The sequence below is a fragment of the Siniperca chuatsi genome, linkage group LG6 (assembly GCF_020085105.1).
Source record: "Siniperca chuatsi isolate FFG_IHB_CAS linkage group LG6, ASM2008510v1, whole genome shotgun sequence".
In the NCBI taxonomy this organism is placed as follows: domain Eukaryota; kingdom Metazoa; phylum Chordata; class Actinopteri; order Centrarchiformes; family Sinipercidae; genus Siniperca; species Siniperca chuatsi.
In genome coordinates this window covers 19,292,758-19,316,886 of record NC_058047.1, presented here as the reverse complement: position 1 = coordinate 19,316,886, position 24,129 = coordinate 19,292,758, and the positions used below count along the sequence as shown (strand labels likewise).

The 24,129-nt window shown below is 40.5% G+C and overlaps 3 protein-coding genes across 8 annotated transcripts in view; 1 reads left to right on the top strand and 2 right to left on the bottom strand.

Moving 5' to 3' along the window:
- The window catches only part of LOC122878078 (zinc finger protein GLIS1), a 76,186-nt gene extending 73,816 nt beyond the window's left edge, over positions 1 to 2,370 (bottom strand). For 3 of the 4 annotated variants that reach the window (XM_044200405.1, XM_044200408.1, XM_044200406.1), the window contains exons 1-3: positions 2,236 to 2,370; positions 1,699 to 1,795; positions 1,550 to 1,612 (exon numbers count right to left, since the gene is read on the bottom strand). The gene's annotated coding sequence lies outside the window, so the exon portion shown is untranslated. Of the gene's footprint in view, positions 1 to 1,549; positions 1,613 to 1,698; positions 1,796 to 1,901; positions 1,971 to 2,235 lie in introns of all 4 variants that reach the window. The other variant, XM_044200407.1, reaches the window with a different exon arrangement.
- Positions 2,371 to 3,572: 1,202 nt separating this feature from the next.
- dio1 (iodothyronine deiodinase 1) lies at positions 3,573 to 6,031 on the top strand. The gene is made up of 4 exons (XM_044200427.1): positions 3,573 to 3,910; positions 3,995 to 4,138; positions 4,664 to 4,863; positions 5,235 to 6,031. Exons 1-4 carry the CDS (start codon positions 3,574 to 3,576, stop codon positions 5,298 to 5,300), a joined length of 747 nt encoding a protein of 248 aa, XP_044056362.1. The 5' UTR covers position 3,573; the 3' UTR covers positions 5,301 to 6,031.
- A 3,193-nt stretch (positions 6,032 to 9,224) lies between these two features.
- The window catches only part of ssbp3b (single stranded DNA binding protein 3b), a 16,913-nt gene continuing 2,008 nt past the window's right edge, over positions 9,225 to 24,129 (bottom strand). For 2 of the 3 annotated variants that reach the window (XM_044200421.1, XM_044200423.1), the window contains exons 5-18: positions 17,376 to 17,465; positions 16,125 to 16,199; positions 15,825 to 15,887; positions 15,662 to 15,725; positions 15,485 to 15,558; positions 15,274 to 15,338; positions 15,131 to 15,179; positions 14,820 to 14,855; positions 14,623 to 14,677; positions 14,469 to 14,533; positions 11,315 to 11,393; positions 11,062 to 11,090; positions 10,855 to 10,956; positions 9,225 to 10,613 (exon numbers count right to left, since the gene is read on the bottom strand). In XM_044200421.1, the coding sequence (XP_044056356.1) occupies positions 10,584 to 10,613; positions 10,855 to 10,956; positions 11,062 to 11,090; positions 11,315 to 11,393; positions 14,469 to 14,533; positions 14,623 to 14,677; positions 14,820 to 14,855; positions 15,131 to 15,179; positions 15,274 to 15,338; positions 15,485 to 15,558; positions 15,662 to 15,725; positions 15,825 to 15,887; positions 16,125 to 16,199; positions 17,376 to 17,465 (876 nt within the window). In that variant the 3' untranslated portion in view covers positions 9,225 to 10,583. The remainder of the gene's footprint in view (positions 10,614 to 10,854; positions 10,957 to 11,061; positions 11,091 to 11,314; positions 11,394 to 14,468; positions 14,534 to 14,622; positions 14,678 to 14,819; positions 14,856 to 15,130; positions 15,180 to 15,273; positions 15,339 to 15,484; positions 15,559 to 15,661; positions 15,726 to 15,824; positions 15,888 to 16,124; positions 16,200 to 17,375; positions 17,466 to 24,129) is intronic. The other variant, XM_044200422.1, reaches the window with a different exon arrangement.

Genomic DNA, 24,129 nt, shown 5'->3' with positions numbered 1-24,129 from the left:
CCTGGATATCTTTGGGATAGGCCTACTGGATTTAAAATTGGACTCCCTGAATTAAAAACGGCTATATTTTAAAATAAAGAAAGTCTTCCCAATGTTCATAATCACGCAGTTAAATTGTTCTTTCCTATGATTCAGCCAGTGTAAAGAGAGCTAGTGTCCATCTGAACAGTACTTTTTTTGTGGAAAATGCTATTCTGTAGTGTCATCTAGTGGCCTTTACGTAGAAGAGAAAATCCTAATTCAGGTCAGCGTTGACACCGTCAGTAACAGCACACTTGTGTTATTATGTAAATACAAGGCGGGTGGAACAAACTGTTGAGTGAAGGTTTCTAAATGTTGTGGAAGAGTGGTGGTGGGGTGTGTTTGCTTTTTCTGTCTGTACAACCTGACGTCTGGGCTGTAAAACGCGCAAATGGAATAATTTGATCTGATGCTGCTTTTGCGTGCTGTTGGAAATATGAATGCATGCAGATGAGATCCTCCCTTTATCAGGATAAAGAGAGAGCATGTCTATTAATACGGATATTTAGTGTTATTGTTGGCATTCTGTGTAACTACATGTTCCTTCACTGTAACGTTGTCATGTTGTCTTATTTTCATTAAAAGAAGTTTAGAAACCATATCCAACCTCATTCATTTTACTGGTTACATTTTAAATTGTGACTCATATCAATTATTGTTTTTTTTCTCCTGAGAATAAGATTGATTCAGCAAGCAAGACACATCCATCATTTGGAGAGGACAATGGGGAAGGGGGGGGTGTCATTCAAGGTGGATAAAGGAAAATCCTGGCTTATTTTGACAAGTTTTGCTAATTTAAGTGAGAGCAGTTCCATTACCATGGCTTAGAGGATTCCCTGCTCAGTAAATTACACACAAGGTAAGGTAACTTATACCGCTGAACTAGCCTGCTCTGTAGCAGGGTAACTGTCGAGCTTAATTTAGCTGTGTGTCAAAGAATGTCTGACGGGCGGAAACAGATTCCCAAAATACAGTTCCGTCAAGTGTCTTTTCGCACTCGCATCACATGTGTCATGTGTTCTGAAACATTAAGACCTATTTCAGTTAATCCCCATTTTATTCATGATCCCCTTTATTTTGGAGTGAAACCTTTTATTTGAAAGCTTAGAATGTATAATTTAAGAAAGAAAAGTGCCAAAGTTGTGTTGGAAGTTATTAATTCAATCATTTTGTTTAAGCTGTGAAGACAAAAAACATTAATTACAGTCCCAACCATGAACTTCTGTTGTGTTTAAAATTATATCCAGTTTGTATCTCCAACTTCTTAATTTTTAGCTTTTTGTACTCCATGCCCAGTTTCTGGCTTTCAATGCCAATGACCAGATGATGATTGTATATTGAACAGACATCCTGTGAAAGAGAAAGACAGCATCTCATTATGTAGTTGATAACAGCAATATGAAGAGTTACCCATTTCATGCTTACATAGTTATTGTTCCGGTCATGTCCTTCAGCAAGGTGTATGGTTATACATTATTCGTAGAATGTAGACACATTCAAAACATTTCACATTTGGTCTTACTCTTACCTCTGGCATCTCTGTGACTGCAGACCGTCTCCTCATCAAGGGCCCGAGGCTGGCGCCATCTCCCTGCAAACAGAAGAACACTGCAGTTGATAAAGCAAAAGAAGAAAGAACTGCAGAAGATGCAGTGTTTTAACAAAAGACCTACTCACACATATGGGTCAGGTAAGCCTTGGGCATTTTGAGTCGGGGGATCTAGCAGACATATAGTGTCGCCATTCACTGAAAGACATAGGCCCATACTGATACCTGTTGAGGAAAAGCAGTAGATAATACCTTGTACATATTGCTCCCGAGTACCTTGGGGAATAATGTCTGCAAAATATATTATATTCATTAAAGGCTATAGGCCTACCACTATGGAAAATGCATTTGTACTTAAGTTTCTCTTGTTGCCACATTCTTTCGTGGCTATTGATGGCTCCTGTTGAGATGTAACAGAGGAATGAATATAGGTCAGAGAGGCTTCACACACCTCACAGAATTAGGCTAATAAACAGTAAATGCACTGTAGTTATGTCAGTTCTCTCCTAAGTTGGCCTACAAAATAATTTTAAACATACATCTGATATTATCTAGCCTGCTGATAATATTGCCACAGTCTTACTGTAGGCTATCTAGTGATCTGAATGTTCCCTTATTAACAAATACAAATAAAATAAAATAATAAGTAGGCTTGTAAAACTTACGCATTTTTTGCCAAGTAATCTCCCTCGCGGCAGTATTGTCCTTTTTGGTGATGATTTCTTTCCTCGTATATTTCCATCAGCAGGGTTTTTTCCGCCGCTGAGAGGACCACCGTTCTCGTCTTCCTTTCTTTTTGCGACATATATCCTCTTTCCGACAATCGGCTGTTTTGGGCTGCTCCTGTACTCCGTGCGCGCGCTCAATGCTAGATTGTTCAAGTGTGGCTTGAGTTAACGTTGACTAGACATGGCTTGAGCCTTAAGTCAAAGTCGACGTAAATTCAAACTGGGCCTTTTCAATAAAGCGCAGATTTCATTAGCGGCGTTGATGGAATACCCCCCAGGTGTGCCAGACCCTAAAACAGAAAATGTTTTGACAGTTCTGCATCAAAATGCCCATAATTATTCAGTCATGGGATATGTGCCAGATTTTTCATTTCATTAGTAAGTGAAGTAGAAAGCAGCAGGACATTTGACCTCATGTGGTAAACCAAACCAAGACTTGCATTCAGCATATGGCGACGATATAAGACGCTCTGTGTCTCCGAAATGTGTAACTTTCTTAAGTTAAATTAAGTTGCTAGCTAACAATTAGCTAGCTAGCGCCAGTTCTGATGGAATTAACTGCTAATAACTTCCGCAGCGCGTGCCACCTTCGAATTCTGACGTCTCCCTCACGTTTAGCTAGCTCATGAGCTAGCTTCGGTGCGGGAAGGGTAAAATCCATCTCCTAGCTAAGCTTAATGTGCAATGTGAGTTTGTTTTTGTAGTCTTTCTGCCTCCCGCTGGTATAAATCTGTTATAGGCTCGAATTATAGCGACAGATAACGCCAAATCAGTGGTGGAGATGACTAGTAAATATGCCGCTGCGGCTCGTCCCTCTATCAACAGGGAGAGGCAGAGATTATGCTAGTGGCAATGGCATGCCAATTCCAAAGAATAAATATTTAAATCAAATTTTGGTTTCAGCCCTGGCAAACATTTAATAATTTCGGGTAGATAAGTAAACATCTGTGAGTTCACGAAAATACCCCTGAAGCTGCAACCCTAAAGTTTCCTAAAGAGAGACCATAAAGTAACATCAACAGTACTGGGAGGCGAGATGGAAACGCAAACATCGATTTACGGAGAAAAAGGAAAGGAGGGCGCAGGGAATAAACGAGACGTTTTAACCAAAGTATTTGCTACTTGGGATCTAGAAAGTACGAGCTCACAAAGAGGCCTTGAAGGCAGCTGTTATCAAACTTGAGCCGAGTGGGCGTTAACAGACGTCTTTAACAATCAGATGGCAGTTTTGCAAGAGACGCTGTGAAAACGCGAGGTCACCACCAAGGAGCGAGCATGTTTTTGCAAAGACTGATGCTCTGTTTATCAACAGTATGCTTGTTTTTCTATATGATAGGACTCAGTTTCATACTCAGGATCATGCATTTTATTTCACCAAGCCTCACCAAGAAAGTAATCCTCAAAATGGGTGAAAAGACGACCATGACCCAGAATCCCAACTTTAGATATGAGGACTGGGGTCTGACATTTGTCTCTATGAACTTCATCAAAACTGCCTCTCAGCATATGTGGTTGTCTCTCGGACAAGAGGCCTTTGCGGGAGGAGAAGCTCCGGACTCAGCTGTGGTCAGCATGGAGGGAGAGAAAACAAGCATCTGCAAGTATTTGAAAGGTGCGTGATGATACTCGAGTTTTCGTGTTTTGGTGCATTTGCATCTCTCCCTGCTCAGAAGTTTTGACCTGTATTTCTCTGCAGGCAACAGACCGCTGGTGTTGAGTTTTGGAAGTTGCACCTGACCCCCATTTATCTACAAACTTGAGGAGTTCAAGCAACTCGTCAAGGACTTCAGCGATGTAGCGGACTTTCTTGTGGTCTACATCTCCGAGGCACATTCAACAGGTGAGTGAAAGTTGTGCCAGGTGAAGTCCTTATCATCATGACATTTATTGGTGGAGGAGAAACTGTACTTCTAAAATCTGCTAGAGGAGGGTCAAGTGCACATTGGACAAAAATATACTCTTAAAATTTTGAAGATGGATGTGTGCCTTTTTTTTTTTTTTTAAGTACTTACCTTACCCACAAATATACAGTATAATCTATATTTATCAATGGCCTTCCCCACTTTACAGCCTGATGAGAAATCCCTGTAGTGGAGGTTTTTAAATGCAGCTTTTTAACATTTACATTTTTGGAGGATTACATCACTTAATGAGTTAAAACTATAAAAGCGTTCATTTAGTCTTCTTTTGACTTATGTCATCATAGTTTACAAAAACAGTCTAATGTTCACTTTAGTAAAACTGCTTTAGCTCGTAATGCACTTATGCAACCATAAAACAGGATTCATTATATGCTCCTTAACTTTGATGTACTGCTGCATTCGGTGTCATTCCAGTTAAATCACATTGTTTATCTCTGTGTCAGACGGTTGGGCCTTTACCAACAACTTTGACATCAACCAGCACCGGAGCCTGGAGGACAGGCTGTCTGCAGCACAGATCCTGGTTCAAAAGGAGCCCCTGTGTCCGGTGGTTGTGGATGAAATGAACAATGTCACTGCCATAAAGTATGGCGCTCTGCCTGAGAGGCTTTACGTGCTGCAGGCTGGGAAAGTTGTCTACAAGGTGAGATATGTACACCACTGACACCAAAACAAATTCCTGTACTTTTATTCTATGTGATCCTGTTTGCTCCTCTCATGCAATTGCGTGATTAGAAGTAATACCAACATTGTGGGTGTAAAGGTCCCTACATTATCTCTTCTCATGATATCGCGTGAGATGGAGCAGTGAAAGAAACAGACACAACACTGGAATTCTTGGCGTGGAGCCAGGCTCACGTTAGCCATGCCAGAAATGTGGAATTACACATTATCACATGGCAAAGACATGTCTCTGATGTCTTATGCTGATATCTTCTTTCTGATTCTAATGAAAGTGGTATCTAAATGAAAATGTTATGCGTTTTTAAACTCTCCTCGCTCTTTGTTCCCAAGGGTTCGACGGGGCCTTGGGGCTACAATCCACTGGAGGTGCGTTCGTTCCTGGAGAAGATGAAATAAGAAGGTTGTTTATTCAAGTCATGTAGTTCTGTAGCTGTTCTCTGGCATCTCTTACATCAACCATTTCATGTGTAGAAATAGTAAAATAATAATAATGATAGTAATAATAATAGTATAACCCTTGGAGGGTTGCACTAATGTTTCCTTCTGGCTCTCCTATGCTCCAAAAACGTATCTCAACTGTCAATCTCTGAGCTTGAACTCGCCTCTCAGCGTTTCTTAGTGACGACTACAGATAAAACCGTTGGCCTCTGTAGCCAGATGAAGTGAAACTCGGAGAGACAGTCCAGTCAAGAGTTTGTGTTTGAGGTATCGCATAATGTACAGATGTCACCGAAGTTGTCTTAATGTCAAAGTTTAAAAGACCTTAAGATTTAAGTCAATGAAAGCACTTGTTTTCCACTTCTCTGGCAGTTATCATTAAGTATACCATCAGCATTGTAAACTATTAACCACTAAGGTTTCCTATTGTCTATGAATGCTCCAAGGTAATTTCACAGTAGGCTGCTTTTTATATGATAATTACAGTGCAAACCTCTGGTAACTGTAATCTGATGAAAGATGACTTAAAAGTAGGCCTTCTCTGAATTATGTAGGAACACTTGTGATTTTACACATTTAATGTATAATCTTGTTAAACAATCTGCATTTCCTTTTGAATGTTCTTATATCACAATCAAATTTCTTCTGAATGTTTCCATTATAGTATAATAAAGAATAACCTGGGAAGACTTCTGCATCAAGTTCTCAAATTGATACGCAACATATGACCTAAAATGCGTTTGTTTTATCTTGACAATGGTTACCAAATGATCAGTTAGTCAGTTTCCATACTCCACTGCAAGCCAGTGAAGCTGGGTGGAGATGAAAAAGCTACATTTAAATCACATTTTGTTCAATTTTCACTCACAAAACATGGATGATCCAAGTTATTGCACTCACAGTAAATTAAAACAAGAAGCACAAGAACTGTGTAAGCCATTGTTTGCCACACATCTGTAGCTGTATTGTCGCTTCTCTGAGTCGCTGTGACTCATCTGCTCTCTCTCCCGACCCATTAAGACAAAATAAGATTGTCTACCAAAGCTCCAGAGGTTTTCATTTTTACATCATGTTTCTTCATCGAAAATGGCTGCAGGGCTTTAATGTAGACACACATGGCAGTCTTACACCACATGACAATCTGGCTGTTGTTTGCTGTCTTGTCTGGAAGTGATAAATGGTAAACGTACTCTGCTGTATATGGGTCGTGCAAGTTCAGTGAATCCAGTATGCATACATGTGAGTTGTGGAGTGTGGCATTCAGGCCCTGATGTGAGTTAATACCTAACTTTCTAATCTTTGCACATCCATTGATTGTGTACTTTTAAACTAACTGCCTGTCTGTTATTTCAATTCTTTGATAGTGTTACATAAGTTTAATCAAATGTGGGTTTTGTGGCTTTTCAAGGTCTCTGTTTTATTGATGAAAATGTATGTAAGTGGTGACTGAGCACAAAATGGCATAACTATTATAATGGAAAATACTGTAGATGCAACAGTGAGATATTTTAATTTCTCTCAAGGTAACAATAATAAGACTCCCGACTGTTTAACAGTATTAGTTTAATTGGCTTTTTTTGTTATAGCTTTTGCCTCTTCTCCACACCCAACAACACTAAATGAATAACATGCTCATATATTTGGGTGCATTTTAATGTTCTCCTGTAATACTTTCATGATCTGCACAATAAAAGAGCAGCATTAGTGTTAATGTGGGCCTTAGCTTGTCTGATTAGTCTAAAAGAGATTGTTAAAGTAAACCCTGCTGAAAAAAGTAAGGAATATCTTAATATATAAAGCACAATAGAATCCTGTGCCTAATCAAGACTTAGAAACTACAGGATCATAACTCATGGTTACAAGTTAGTAGGATTTGGTAGAGAACAAAGCAGTTTTGTGCGATTACAGCTTTCATAACATTAACTGTGTGGCTCTGAAGTTGGAGAGGAGGTTTGGCTGCTGCCCAGCCAGGCCACATCCTGTGGAGAGCAGCCACCAGCAGCTCAGCCTCGTTTCCTATTGTTAGACAGGAACCAGAACACTGTCAGATCCTCCCAACCGTGGACTTTTGTTAAGACGTCTGAATCTTCCAGTAAAACCAAAGCCAGCTTGTGTAGCATGTTCAATTGCTTTTAGGGAGTGTAAATATTGTGTCTAGGCCAGAGGTCTCTGCAAGGCAGTAGAGTCCAGTGCAGCCCACCAGAGGGCAATGTGAAACCATTTTTACTTCAAAAGGAGAGCAACAGACATGAAAAACATGAGGCTGTTTTTCTTTTAGGATCCCAGACTTTGGAGTGATCCCTCTGGCTGAGTTTGCATCATCATCTTCAAAATCAACTTGCCCACAAAGAAACGTAATAACCCCAGTTGATTTAAGCTGCCTTACTCATAGACAAATCCAGATAGCAAACCCTTTCCTCAGAGACAGCCAGCAAGGGGGGAGAGCTGCAAGGTGAGTAAGGTTGTTTGGATTTAGCATGCAGGTCAGATTCTGAAAATTTTAAGTCTGGCTTTGATTCAGAAAATGTATTACCAGAAGTTATAAGGTCATCTTACCCGGAAAACTCTACATCTGTGTTCTGTACCTCGAAGGACCCCGACTCAACATGATCCCAGTCTCACCACTTCGATGCCATGCATGCATCCAAAAAATATCCTACTTACACCTTGTGAAAAGTTGCCGTTTCAGTGTTCAATATATTTTCTTGTACTGGTCATGTTCCACATGTTGCTTGTGTAGAAATGAAGGCCTGAGGATGTGCAATGATGTTTTCAGTTGCCAGTCTGGGAAACTGCCAAATGTCTAGTTATCCTTCATAAGCCTGTCAAACCTATTGACCTGCCACTGCCCCACCTACTACGTAGCGATTTGTCATCATCCGATCGATGTACAGCGAGGAGGGTTCTACCAAGGAGACCCAGTTATGGTAAAGAGACAGGTAAAGGAAAATCTGATATATTCAGACAACAGTTCACAAGGTAGTGCAGACCAGAGCTTCCCACCTTTTGGCCTTTGATCCCATAAAATAAAATAGTGTCAACCTGCTACCCCTCATCACAGGTATTAGATGTCTGTGGGTTGTGAGGACTTCTACCAAAGAGTCATTTTCTCCTATAAACATCTCACATTGTGTCATTTGAATAATTTAGTCTCCAAGAGGTAAAACTAACCAATATTTCACAAAAATCCTCAGATTAGAAAAAAATGTATATTTTTATATATATATATATATTTTTATTTATTTATTTTTATTTATTTTATTTATTATTTTTTATTTATTTATTTTCCTTTCCCATCACATTAATCATCTTGTGACCCCTCAGATTTATCTAGTGACCCACTGGAGTGGTCCCCACCTGCAAGTTGAGAACCACTGGTGTACACAACTGAAACACTGTGTCCCTTGTCCTCTCATGTCACAGCATGCAGAGTGTTGCCCTGCCACAAAGTCACCCCCTCATGCTCCAGGATCTTGTTTGTCTGGTAGCTGTGGACTACAGCACCCCCTGGTTCCACTGCAGGCACGAATAAGTGAAGAGATAAGTGATCTGCTGATGCATCCTGCCTACTACAGGCTGGTGTGTATGGTGTTGTTGGAGCAGTAATAGGAGAGGACATGTGAACGTAATGTTAGCTGCTGACTGTTGAACAATTATACTTTCACACCTGTATTTTCCCCACATCTGCTACCTTACAAGACATCACTCTTTGTGGCAAGTTTTATGCATCAGCTGAATACTTTGTATATGTGTAACTGAAGTTTTCATTTATCACTATTTGTCATGTCCACAGCTTTAGTAGCATATTCTAAACTCAGTTACTCTTGAAACTAATGTGATATGAATCGACATGATTCAAAATAAAACAACCCACACAGGTAGTTAAGTTATTGTAAAATTATATTAACAAGCAATCTTTCCTTAATTTGAAATAAAAAAATATCAGCAAATAAAGGCAACATAGGACAGATGTGTATAATGCGTAATGTTCACAGGAAAAAAGAAAAAAAATTCATCACATTTACAAGACTGCCGCTAAGTTTATAATGATGCCTACTAGAATCGGTTTAGAAAGCTTTGACTAACTCTGAATAACTGGGGCAATATATGTAGTCAAAGATTGTATCAAAATATTAAAAAAATGTGTGGGTGGGCAAGAAGGGGACGACCAATGATGCAGGAGGGAAGTATGAACAACCAATATGTATGCCAGATTTTAAATGGGCAGCTCATTCACAGCCATTTCATCATAATCAACCAAACTGGAAATAACACAGAAGGCTACGACGATGAAGAGCACAGAGTGTTAAGCACAGACAGGTAAAGAGATATACACCACATCTTAAAGCAGGTGTCCACATAGAGAAGAGCAGCACTAGGTAGTATGTTGTACACAGATTCTCAGCATTCATGCACTCACTTCTTATGCCGAAGTCAGGCTTCCCTTGACAGAACGCAACAGCAATCTAGCTGTTTAAATGAAACAGCAAAGAGTGCAGAATCGCATCGCTGTCAACAATAAGAGACTGAAATTGATCAAATGGGATCAATTTGACATTGTAAGAACCATCTGAGCACTTACATACCGTGAAAGGTCGTCAGAATAAAAGCCGTATTCTTTCAAGTCTTTTCCCCTTGCAAACCTCTTTAAATAGAAGGGTGGGCATTGGGTAGAATAGTACATGTTTCATAAAAGGTGGCCACTGAGTAAAAGGCAAGATCTGAGTCCTATGTCAACTGACTTTGGTGACACAGTATGCATGGCGATAAGTAAAATGACAAGACAAAGACTTTCCAAGCTCACAATGCATATACACACTCTCCAGTGTTTTAAGTGACAAAAGCGGAGACATTTCCTGCACATCTTGCACCACAAAGCAATAATTAAAAGAACAAGAGGTAAACTTCAACCATTTTTTTTCTCTTCGCTCTAGGGTTGAGGGGACTGAGAGGGTTATGGGGGCTCTGCAAAGAACATAAAACGTGTCATGTATGCATTTTTCAGTAGCTGGTTTTTGTCACACTTGGGGTTGTGATAAATGGAGAAATTGTCCTTCATTTTGAGCAAGGAGTAGTAGTCGCCAGCCATTTCGATTTTTCTCCGATCAGCATTCTGGCGTTAGTGTGGAACCAAAATGGCGCCTGTCCCTGATTCGGTGCTGATGTGTTTGGCCGTGTCCTATAGTGAGTTCAGATCCTCGGAATGATGGCAAATAATGTCGGGTGGGGTTGAGGGGGGGATCACACACTCATCGTCATGGTTGGAGAGTACTATGGAGGCACAGAGAAGAGACGATTAAAGCACACCTTTTCCCTACTAAGTTCTCCTTGGTCAAACGCCCAGCTAGCTCTCCACACTGCTACTGTAGTCAGTGATGTTAATATGCTGTGACTGTGGCTTTACTGTGTGGTCAACAGCGCTCTACCTCTGGCTTCATCAAAGTGCTATTACAGTCACCAACAGTCTAGTGATGTTAGCTGAGAAGAGGAACTGGCAAGAAGGGAGACTTACGTTCTCACTCTGAAAGGAGTGGAGGAAGTTTCCACTCAGCTCCCCGTCATCCCTTGGGGTCCCAGGAGGATTGCTAATGCCACTTAAATTGTTTGGGGAATTCTGGAGACCAAGATTGCACAATGTTTTTTTTAAATGTATAACATTTCACTTTATTCAAGATTAAGCTCTAAATGCAAAGGCTCTCTGCATGGTTACAAGATTTACCTTGTTCATTCCATCCATATCACCAGAGCCTAAGAATGAAACAATATGACAAACAATAAATCAATTTGTATTCTATGACCATAAGAAAGCCATTTTTATGCAGTGGCTCTACCTGAAATACAATATATTGTCCTCTACTGAAGTATCACGTGACATAGTGGACAAAAGTGTACTCTGAAATCATTTAATCTGCAAGAATGCAACTCAAACATTTCTGTGTTGTTAGTAAGTGTATTGTGGTGCGTCGTGTTACCTAGTGACCCGTTCATGTGGTGTGGTTCCATCCCAGCCATGGCTCCCAGGGGTCCGTCAGAGCCGGGGCCCATTGGGAACTGGAAGGGAAACAAGACAGCATGGACTCACTAACCACATCTTCACAGCACAGTTGGCATTCAACTGGAAGTCCTCAGTTACCAAGCTCTATCAGGTTCAAAGTAAAAGTGAGTAAAAGTAACCAGGAACTTAGTTACTATACAGTACATGTATGTTTTTCTGCTACTGTCAACTTCAGTCCCTCTTTCAACAGAAAAATCCTCGTTCTGATCATTCCAGCTCCAAGAGAGTGACTGAAACAGTAACCTAGACTATCAACTTACAAACAAACAGAACCAGTATAACAAGTGCATTTGTTTTGTTTCTATAAAAATCTCGTCTGTACATTCCTGGGTGGAAAGTGCAACTCAGGAATAGTGCAAATGTGCTTATGTAAGGCTAGGATACTAGTGTTGAGTAAATAGTTTTTCCATGCAGGCCATCTATGCACAAGGAAGTTACATTTGCTAAATAAACCATTTAATAAACCATAACAATTAAATAATTTTATTTTTTTAAAAGATGATGTCCAGTGTTTTTTATGGCAGTTGCTTTTCCCTCAACAGCAGTATACTCAGGTTGATGTTTGTGTTGAGCCGGCTGAAAGTTATTAGATCTTACATCCTATATCTAACTGAGAAAGATACAAGACTAGATCATATAATCTAGGCAATTTGGTAGTACGGGATATTAACAACTAAAATTTCAATTAAAACCAGGTTCAGTGCATACTAATAACAATTCTAGCCAGACGGGTTAACAAAATCATAACTCATGTAATGGACTCTGATCAGACCGGGTTTATAAAACGGTCGTTACTAAATTAATTAAATATTGTACCCAGCTTTCTCAAATGGATTAAAACACACAGGCCTCCTTAGAGTTAATGGGTCTAGATCAGAAGCCTTTACTCTGGAACGAGGCTGTAGACGGGGTGCTCACTATCACCCCTACTGTTTGCAATTTGCATCGAACCTTTAGCTCAGCTAATCAGAGATGACAGGAACATAATATATGCAGATGATGTCCTGTTGTATTTGTCTGATCACACGACAACAGTACCTTGTCTAAAAAAAGATTATACATCAGTTTGGCTTTTATTCATGGTATACAATAAATGTAGATAAAACGGAAGCCATGGACATAGCCATGGAGTTCCCCACTCGGTGAAATCCCAGAGTGGGTTTAAATGGCCTAAAGGAGGGATTAAATACCTTGGAATATATATCCCTCATTCCTTACCAAAATTATATGGTGCAAATTATGACAAAATAATGAAATGTATCAATAATGAACTGTAGCGCTGGACACCACTCCCCATATCCCTCACAGAATGAATAGAGAGTGTAGGTATGAATGTTTTACCTAGGATGCTCCATCTATTCCAAATGTTGCCTGTCAAGTTCCCAAGAACTACATTTAATCTATTGGACCGTTTAATACCAAAATTCATGTGGCCAAGAAAGAGACCACGCATTAGACTTAAATTAGTCATCTTAATCATACAGTCCTCACAATCAAGTGATTATATTTAAGCAGCCTATATCAATGATCTTTTGCTATTTTCAGCAACTTACAAAAACAAGCAATAAAAAAAAAAATCATACATTTTTGGACCACCCTTTGAGTTGTTTCAGTCGAACCCATTGCTGATCATTTGCCACAGTATGCTTTGGCTGTCAATCACAATCTGTCCATCCACACAGGAGTCTGACTGTTTAAATTGGTGCAAACATGCCATTTAGCCTAACTGTAATCATCAGTATGCCAAACCGATTTACGATAGGATTCGGCTGAGGAGATGAGGTGTTCGTAAAGGAGCCGAATCAAAGAGTCAGCTCTTTAAGCATAATGTGGCTATTAATATTTTGCATTAGCCCTGTTGATTTTATTATTTGGGATGTAGAGGAGGGTAAACGCAGATAAACAGTTTTACCCACCTTTTTCAAATGCAACAGGGTTTACTCACCCTTTTATGAGTTTACCACCTAACATTGGACAGTTTAGCCAGCAGACATTTGTAGTTTAACCACCTTTTATTTTAACCTAGAATAGTCCCAAACCCCTGATAATATGGTATGTAATCATAAGTACCTTGATAATATGGTTTGTAATAAATACTTTGATAATATAATCTGCAGTGAGTACTTTGATAACGTGGCATGTAATGAGTACTTTGATAACATGATCTGTAGCGACTACTGTGATAATATGGACTGAAATGAGTACTTTTATAATGTGGCAAGTAATGAGTACTGTGATATAGCGCAAGATAGTACAAATGTACATTAGGATTGTAATGTCACGCAGTGCCAAAGAGGGAGGTTTTATTATTTTATCTTATTATTATTATTATTATTATTATTATCATCATCATCTATTTTTGTGGTCTGTACTGTGCCAAACTGTTGAAATAATAAGTTCCACAAATAAAAAACAAATAAAAAAACAAAACAGGTTCAGTCACTTCATGTGTCTGGCACCAGAATCCATAGAAGAATTTTACTAATTTACTTTGAAAAAAACAAAGACTGTTTGTAAGCCCTTTTGTACTTTACAGTGGTGACATGAATTCAAGAATATAATAATTTCAAACTCCAACATAGATAAAATTAATTTGCCCAGTGACATGGATGTATAAACCAGAGCACAGAAATCCTCACTATCCCACAAGCTGCAAGTAGCTGGAGAGTGTAACAAAAGAGTGTGTTAAGACGGAAGAGAGGTCAGGTGTTTAGTTAATGGTACATGCTTTTCATAACAACCAGTGGAGCTCACAACACTCTGAATACCTCAGCCACTTAATTGTTGTCCTCTGTAAACCCCTTTACAAACTTAGTAACCCCCATTACATTCACAGGGCTGAACCTGATGTTTAGGTGTGTCGTTAAAACAAACAACACTGATAAGGGTTGTGGGCTTGGTGCAAAAGGGATATCAGTAATTAGGTAGATAGTGAGATACAAAAATACATTTCTAGAAAGTGCTCTGTCTTCAAATTTATGCTAACTGTACTAATAGTACTTCTACTTGACTCAATGATCACAATATCCACCTTTAATGCAGAATGAAGAGAACGATGAAAAGCAACTTACATTATTTCGGTTGCCGGGTCCAGTGTTGATCATGGTGTACAAATTGTCACCAGAGTTGTTTGAGTCTGGAAAAGGTGCAATCATACATATAAATGGTACTGGATAGTGCATGAAAAGGGTAATAATTAACAACTTAGGTCAGGGAAGCACTAACCTGCAGGGCTGGGCATGATGGGAGTTCCTGGGGGTCCCCCACCTCCAGAAGCGCCCTATGGAGAATAAGTCAAAGTCAAAAATAAGTCAAAAAATTAAGACAAGACACATTAACATTAACTGTCTTTAAAATGTTATTTTCCTAAGCTGAAATTCATATAGTATATGTTAAGTTAAGATGCTAGGATGTGCTCTCACCCCATATGCACCAGGAGAGGGTGATGAGTAAGGCATCTGAAACCAAAAACACAAACATTACAGACCAGAAATGGGTGAGTGCAAACCATTTCTACACCTCAAAATGTCATCATTCATCATTCGATCATCCTAATACCATTATGGCTGTCTGTCCAACTGTGTGTGGAAACGGTGACACATAATGCTACAATTACATCCCAGACTAGAAACTTGGAACACATCAGACCTCAGCAGCTCTGAGAGGAGATCCGACTGCAATCTGAACCGGTATTTTTCTGGGTGCGTGTCTGTGTTTTTGCATTAGTACTCACAGAGTTGGCATTGTTGGGATTGGGCCATGGCCTACCAGTCCCTGGGCCCCTAGATGGTTAATACCAATAGTAATTTTAGTTAAATAATGCAATTACGGTTGAAAGACGTGAGAGAATATATTTACAAATAACAGAAGGCTCACATGTTCACTCCTGGCATACCAGGACCCATGGTGTTGTGTGGAGGCCTCATCCCACCACCAAAGTTCTGAGAAAACAACCAAATATCATAAAATTGTTTGTGAAAATTAATTTTAAGGATTTAAACCACAGGGTACAGTAATAAGAGAAAAAACACTGATATGGCTATTAAGACCATCAGAATAGCTTTGGTTTGGATTTCACAAAACCTACCTGAGGGCCAGGCCCCATGGGTCCCATGCCTCGAGGGCCGCTCATTCTCTGCATTGGTCCCAAGTTTGGATGTCCTGGAAGAGAAAACAGAAATTTATATGAAGAGAGGAGCCAGGAAATAATTTCTCTACTGCAGGTGTAGTATGTAGTTTAAGAGAATACAGTAGTGAGTCACACCTTGTGGTCGTGTAGGGTCCATGTTGGGCAGCATGGGATGAGGACCCGGTCCTCCACCTGGTGGCTAACAGAGATAAAACCCAATGAAATTGCAGTTTTAAATATGTGCTATGTATTCTGCATCTACAGTGTGTGTGTGTATGTGTGTGTGTGTGCGCTCTACCTGGTTGGCCATCCTGATGGGGGGACCTCTTGGGCCTCCGGCGAAGCGAGGCGACATGAAGGACTACAACAGAAACAACATTGCTCCATGAGCTTTCAATAAAAAGTGACAAATCTCTCAAAATGTGGTAGTATTCTAATTTCTTAATAGCATGTTTGTGTGAATACTGAAAGCAGCATAAAGCATTAAGCTGAGACGAATGCCAAAGCATGAAGCATCAGCACTGAAAACCAGCATTCCCAAATGACCACAGATAGCAAACACAGAGAAAAAGAGAGAAAGAGGGAGAGGGAGTGTTACCTGACTGTGAGGTCCCATCATACTGTTAGGGGGAGGAGGCTGAGGGTGAGGAGAGCCCTGGGGACCAGGAGGACCCTGTGGCATCGCACAAAATAAAGAGGCAAGGAGGACGATAGAGAAGGGAGGGAGGGGAGGATGAGACGAAGAGAGAAAGAGGGAGAGAAAAACAGAAGTGACAAAAGAGGGGCACAGAGAGAAGCAGGGTTACTGCAGGGCAGAGGACAGTTGGAGTGCAAGAACCAAATGTGGCGAAAAAAAAAGTAAAAATGTACAAAAATAAGATTTTCATGTAGTGAACACTGTAAAAGTGAGAGACTGAGCAGAAAAGAGCAAGCAAATGACTTAGCCTTGAATGAGAGAAAAGAGATAGAGATGGAGAGGATGTGTGCTCTTTTGCCTGTCAGTCAAGACATTAAGAAGCCTGCTGCATGCAGCATGTTATCAGTGCTAATTTCCCTGAATTAACAGCGCCAATTAAGCTCTATGCAATTAGCTGTATAACAACACTAAACACCGGCACTGTGTCACTAATGCTGCTGATCTGATAGAGAGTAAGGGGTCTAATTGAGCCTCCTCCAATGGATTCTGGTATGGAAAGTATGAAAGTGTGTGTGCGTTCATGTATCAATGTCAAAATGTCTTTCCTGATATTAACATGATCACATAATGAGTCACGCATTTGTGGCTTCTAGTACATAATAAGATGGTGGATTTAAAGTGAATAGTTTGGTCTAGTGGAGGCAGAGCAACATTGTAATTTTATGTCACCTCTTAGAGCCAGTTCCACCCAGTTGCCTGCCAAGAGTTTATCCTCATGAGATATTGATTTACAGTAGGTGATGCACCTTTCGATTTCTCCATTAGGGAAAATGGCCAGGCCACGCCTGCCTGTTTACAGCACTGGAGGGGCCCAGGCAGACAGAACGTCTATGACGTTTACTACAAGTTCACTGAGCAGAGTGGAGCAAAACAAAAGGCAAAAGCAGTATAGACACCAATGTGTAGACCTATAGCTTCATAAGATGAACAAAACCCTGACCACATTTTACAAAGCTGGAGCCTGCAGTAGTGCAGCTAGGAAAATGATCAGTCCACTAATTAAATTGTTCATTAACACAAAGCTAATTTATGACAGTTTTGATTATTGATTATGAAGTGATTTATCAAGCAAAAACAGTAAATGTGGGGGTCAAGTCGATTTAAGAATATTCCTAACAGTAACAGACAGCATCAGTGTGGCGATTGGCTGACCTGGAAAAAGCCGGGTGGCATGGGTCCTCCAGGCATGCCCTCACCAGGGGGCATCCCTCCCATCACAGGACTGGGGGCTGCTGCAGCACTCTAAGAAAAAAGAAGAGACAAAACAATCTCTAAATGTGCTGCACATGATAAGCTGACTAGTTAAGACAAATTGCAATCCTAGTACACGCACAGAGCTTTAACATGCAGATGAAATGTTATTGTTGGAAATCGATTTCATCCCTTCATGACTGAGGTTCTTGGCACAGCTAGTCACAGGAGGAGCACATCTGAGAAATCGAATATTCTCTTTAACTCAGTGACGCAGGCTAAACCTGTGTTGGCTTTTGATCTGAATGGGTTAATGTGCATTATGTCACCAGGCTCCATGATCCTTGTCCAGACTCCATGTAATTGCTGTTTAAACATCTTTTAACCCACCCTCGACTCATCTTAAGAGAGAAAGAAACAGAGCACCAACATGCATTCGGTAGACCTGCATCATTTGTGGTTCTCCAGTATGAAAGGGGTGTTATTGAGGCTTCTGAGCCTTACTGATCCAGGATCCAGTGGATCAGATAAGTATCAGTGGGATTCACTGAGTGAGTGGCTCTAAAGTGCTGCTACACAGCAGGGGCTTGCTGGGCCGATTTCCTGCTCAAACCGCAGCCCTAATTCACTAATGTGCCATTTGCTTCGGTCACACGCTCTCAATTGACTGAGTTTTTCTTCCCTGTAGCTGAAGCAATCTGAGATGGGCTAATGTCTTCAGAGCTGTGGGGTTTAGCTTCAAAAGAACAGCTACAAAATGAGAGAAGCTCCTTCAGTCCCATTTGTTAATGCGTACCTCATTCACGTTACAGTGTAGATGTACACAAACAAGCAATGATTACTACAAGGACGGATGTACCAGAACCCACACACAAACACGCCTTGTCGCTGTCCAGAGCTCTACGGCTCTACAGACATCAATGGTCAATAGCCAACACACTCCCTGGTATCGACTGCACCTCCCCTAATTATATCTGCTCAGGCTGCCACTGCAGGGCCACTGTGAAATGCCTCAGCAGGGAGAGAAGTGAGGCCGCAGGAAAGAGTCACATCTCATCAGGCCACACCACCACTGGGATACGGACACAGAGACACAGACAGCCTGTAAATCCCATTCGTTTACTGGGTGGTGTCATAGGATGGTGTAGAAAAATCATCGAGATGCAAGGGTGAGAAATCCTCAAACATGGCTAACATCTGAGTTGTTTTTAATAGAATTACTGCTATAAAAGTGTAAGAGAAGAAGGAGGTCTCAGTTGCTCCACAGACCAAATTTGCACTCCATTTACTTTCTCACCCATCTTGACGAGTTACTCTCAACTCCCCAGACCCTTCAAGTAAAAATGGTTGCTCTCAGAATTTGCTAAATCTGTGTATGAATACATTTCAACTAAGATTCAAAGTTGACTTAATTTTTAACTGATTAAGATGCAAATGTCACAATACATACTTCTAGACCTGCAATGACTCACTCAAATTCACAGCCTGTGGAGCACCTACAGTACTTTAAAAAAAAAAAAAAAAAAAACCTCAAATAAAACGTGATTCCACTTAAATGCACACAGCATGTGCATGTTTGGTGACCTGGCTGGTCTATGATGTTTTTTACCAACAGCACAAGAAACACAGTGCTCGCTCAGTGATGACAGTTTGTACTTTTCTCTCTCGTTTTTTTTTTTTATTTGTCCACAGTCAACACCAGAATTTTATTTTGGTGAATCTGCAGGGCCAAATGTTTACTTTATTTCAGACGTTGGACACATTTCAAATAATCGAGAAACACAGCAACATATATGATACATAAAACACATTGATAAAAAAAAAAAATGTACATACATACACACAGTCATAATAAAAGCACTGTGATGATGCGATGGTGGGAAGATGCAACACTCTTAAGGCCAAATAAAGCACTGCATAACATGCAGCTCTTGGTAGGATTTAGCAATTCATCAATGATGCTGTTTTCTACCTTATCCGATCTGACCTGATTTAATAGGTTTCTGATCTTTGCCTGACATGACGGAGCATTCATGCTGACGATCACACGACAAGTGACCTAAAACTTGATACACACAATAACATCCTCATGGCATTATTGTAAGCGACTAAGTCTCTGAATACTGCTGGGTTTTTGTTGTTGTTTTTTTTTTACCTACAACACTGTGAGCAGTTTACAGAGGCACACAGTAAGAGCCCTGAACAGTGGGACTATGACATAAATCAAGCGCATAAAATTTACATACAAGTGTATTCGCCTGGGGTCATAATTTACGTTGACATTACTGTCAATATAGTAAATTAATAGTATATATATTATCTATCATCCACTAAATCATCTGCCCAAGATATTTAAAAGCATGTCCACTGAATTTCGTTCCATGCTTTCAAGCCAAATGAAGTATAATTTGTGAGATAACCAATTCTAACCTGCCCCACAGAACTCCATGAAACACTTTGGAAAGGATACTAGCTAGAGCTATAGGCACATTATTGACTGTTTTAGACTATTATATACTGCTTTATGGTTTATGACCAGAACTAAAAAGCACAGAGATTATAGAGTCAGGGATATACCATGAATGTTGCAAGGAGAGGAACTAATATATATATATATATATATATATATTTAGATGTAAGTATTGTGATCAGTTCCCTGTGCCTTATTGACATCTAGTAAACTTTGTGGTTTACACACTGAATATACCATAAAACTTCCACCATAGCCTAAGAATTGAGTCACTTGCACTATATGGTCAAGTGTTACACATACACTCACTGGCCACTTTAATAGGTACACATGTTCAACTGCTCATCAACGCAAATATCTAATCAGCCAATCACATGGCAGCAACTCAATGCATTTAGGCATGTCAACATGGTCATGACAATCTGATGAAGTTAATACCAAGCAACAGAATGGGAAAGAAAGGTGATTTAAGTGACTTTGAAAGTGGCATGGTTGTTGGTGCTAGATGGGCTGGTTTGAGTATTTCAGAAACTGCTGATCTGCTGGGATTTTCTTCTCTAGTGTTTACAGAGAATCGCCCATCCCTTTATGACCACAGTGTACCCATCTTCTAATGGCTACTTCCAGCAGGATAACGCTACATGTCACAAAGCTCAAATCATCTCAAACTGGTTTCTTGAACATGACAATGAGTTCACTGTACTCAAATGGTTTCCACAGTCACCAGATCTCAATCCGATAGAGCACCTTTGGGATGTGGTGGAACGGGAGATTCACATCATGGATGTGCAGCCGACAAATCTGCAGCAACTGTGTGATGCTATCATGTCAATATGAACCAAAATCTCTGAGGAATGTTTCCAGCACCTTGTTGAATGTATGCCACAAAGAATTAAAGTAGTTCTGAAGGCAAAAGGGGGTCCAACCTGGTACTACCAAGGTGTACCTGATAAAGTGGCCGGTGAGTGTATACACACACACACACACATCATTCTTAGTTCTGAGCGCTTTTCAAAATTCATGGTAACTAGTATTTTGTAACTTCCTGGCAAGCAAACCCACCCTCGTAGGGATCTAATTTCTTTCAATGAAGCATAGAATTTATTTAAATCTAGCATTTCTATGTTTTAAAGCTCAAATGAGGGCATGGTGCCTAACTTTACCAGGTCCAAACGTGATAAAGGCCTCTCACAATGCCACATGTTTATTCCAGCTAGATTTATTTATTCATTTTATGCTTTGTTTTTACGTTTATAAAAAGTCTTCACTTCCCATCATAGATTATTTTAAAGTGTCACAGGCACAGCATTTTCCTTTATTGGACATTTTTTGAAGTTTACATATTTACATAAGGTAGCAGCGATGAAGCTGTGTCCCAGACTTCACTTTTTAAGTATATTTAAGTTCACTGTGACAGAAAGACAAGTTGGGTTGATATTCTCACCGAATTTATTAATTAAATTCTGTCTCCAAAGACATTCCTGATGCAACTGGAGGAAGAGGTTACTCTGTTTATTTTAGATAAAGATTGATCTACAGTTTATGGCTAGTTTCATAGTAGAGTAGCATATGTTCATACAACCACATTGTCTGGCCCCTTTGAAGTGAAACAGCAACTGCAGTTAGTTTTGTTCCTCTACCCTTAAATAGCTCATTCCTGGAAAGAGGCCTGCAAAGAAATAATTAAGTAAAACAAAGCTGTATTTAAAAAGGTATTGACCACAAAGTCATAAAATGTCAACAATCTACACAGCTCTGTAGAAGTCAGAAATGGTTTGCCAGACTGAAAAGCAACGTGCATGGCGGGTTTCCAGGCATGTTATGTTAGATCTTTATCATGTCCCACTAAAGCCCACAGCTGTGCTTGCTGGACTTTCCCAAACAGCCTGATGCTGCTTTCGGTCTAAACGAGCCACGTCTCTACAAAGACTCTCTGGTACAGGAAAGGGGCAGATGTCTCAGCCCTGCCCCGGGCTATGAGGCTCTTGTCTGGGGCCTTCCTTACAACTCCCCAGGGGACCTCCTTTAAGACAGACCCCCCACCCCCCACCACCATGATTCAGCGTGTATGTGTGTGTATTTAAGAGCACACAAGCAAGCAATTCCAGCCAAACAACTTTTCCCTGTATTCTTGAATCACTGAAGGAGGTTACAAAAGGCCAGAGTGGCGGCGGATGTGCTTGTGCTCTCTTTACAAAAACAAAGCGAGAGGGGGAGAGAAAAAAGGAAAGAGAGAGGAGGGTGAGGATGACCAAGAGGTTGACTGAGGTAACTGTGAAAAAGCAGGGGTATACACAGAGAGAGATGCAAACAGAAAGAAGACTAAATGTAAGATTTAAAAGGGGGTGAAGGAGAAATTATTGGGGGGGGGGGCTGCAGCACAGACCACCCAACTGCTGGCTCCTGACCTAGTGTGCTCTTAACAGCCTCACTTCTTCCACTGGAAGCAACGCTCAAAAGAAACCAGCCCCTATGTTTAGCTTGTAAATGTTTAACCATCAATCAACATCATAAAACCCACTCTGGATCCTGACTGGATGCTCTCTCTGGTTACTTTTAGCAGGTCCCTTCCACTTCTCATCTCCCTCCTCTCTTCCTCCCCAACCCCCTCCTCTTGTATATTCCCACAGCTCCTTCACGGTGGTGGATGCTGGGCATATGCCACAGTGCCACTCCCCTTTCCTTTTTCCAATCTGCCCCACAGCTCCATGACAGCCATCAATCAGCCGTTGACGCCATGGCGACAGGGCCCCTTGGGGAGTGTTCATCAGGCCCAGTGTGAAGACTCCGGGGCTTTACGAGCGCTGCCGGCTAACAGGGCATCACTCACCTCCCCCACACCTAGACAAAGGCTAGGGTCCAAGGACTAGTACTGTCCACACACACACACACACACACACACACACTTGCCTGAACCCCAACATCCACAAATGAACACAAGGAGAACCAACATCAGAGTGAAGGGCAACCACAAGATGTCGGGGAGAGCCAACCGCACAGAAACTCACAAAGCTCCCCACCACAGCAGCACACTGCTCAGACTGACGTTTCACTGTTCCCTCATTTGCTTAAATGTTTTCCATGTTATGAAAATGGTCTCAGTCAAACCAAGGGCTGCAACATAACATTTTATTTTGTGTTGTTTAACCTTTCAAAACAGGCCTGAGGATGTTTCCTCATTATAATATAAGGGAAACTGCAAAATGATTTTAGAAAAACGAGTTTAATTGTTCTTAAACCTTTGCTTAAACGGGAGAGAATTTTAACAATACAATGATTAATATTTGGAAACATGATTTCTCCAAAACAGATGAAGAACTCTGAAAGCTCTGACACTATATTGTATTCTGCAATTTAAGATACAACCACACATTACAAAAACATATCCTACCAAAACAAGCACCTAAAGCAATCAAAGATATCACAATCAATTACTATATAGTAGGCTAGGTGAATAAAGGCTGGTTTCAAACAAAACGCACTCCTCCTTTGTCTGTATGAATTAGAATAACAAGGAATGTGGTTATTGAAAAGGGCAGAGCCACGCTGTAGCCTCTCTCCTGGCTCCTAGGTCACCTGCCAGATCAGGAGGCCTGTTACCCTGACAACCCTATCTGCCAAGAGCAGGACCAACATCTCCATTTTAACCCCTTCCTGTCTGATACCAACCGATCACCGACTACAAGCTGGGCTGTGTATCAGTCACCCTGAGAAGACTCCTTAACCCCCAATGTCTTTCCTTGGCTGTATTCATACAGCAAAACCTAATTAGTATCTTTATTTTATTTGCATCAGCTACACGATGCTCGTTTAATCTTTTCAGATAAGGCCAGAGAAACACATGGATGGGAACAGCAGAAGCCACCGGCAAGCAGTTCACACTTTCTTTGATCCTCGTGAGGCTCTTTTTGATCTTCTTTTTGAATGCTGACTCAAAGCAGGAAACAATGTAGCACATGACAAAAAATAAATAAATAATAAACACCATCTCTAAAATGGCATTATAATCAGGATGCAAAACACCCATACCATGCAAATATGGAAGTGCTATCATAAGAGGAGCAATGTGCTACAGAATGAGGAGTGACATTTCATAGATTTTGGATCCAAGACTGCCTTTACAGTTCTTCAGTTTCAAATCATTAGGATGTGTTTCAACATGCACTTGAGCTACCACACATCAGCTTTTGTCAAAAAAAAAAAAAAAAAATTAAAAAAAAAAATCAAGCTGCGTGTATCGAGTCT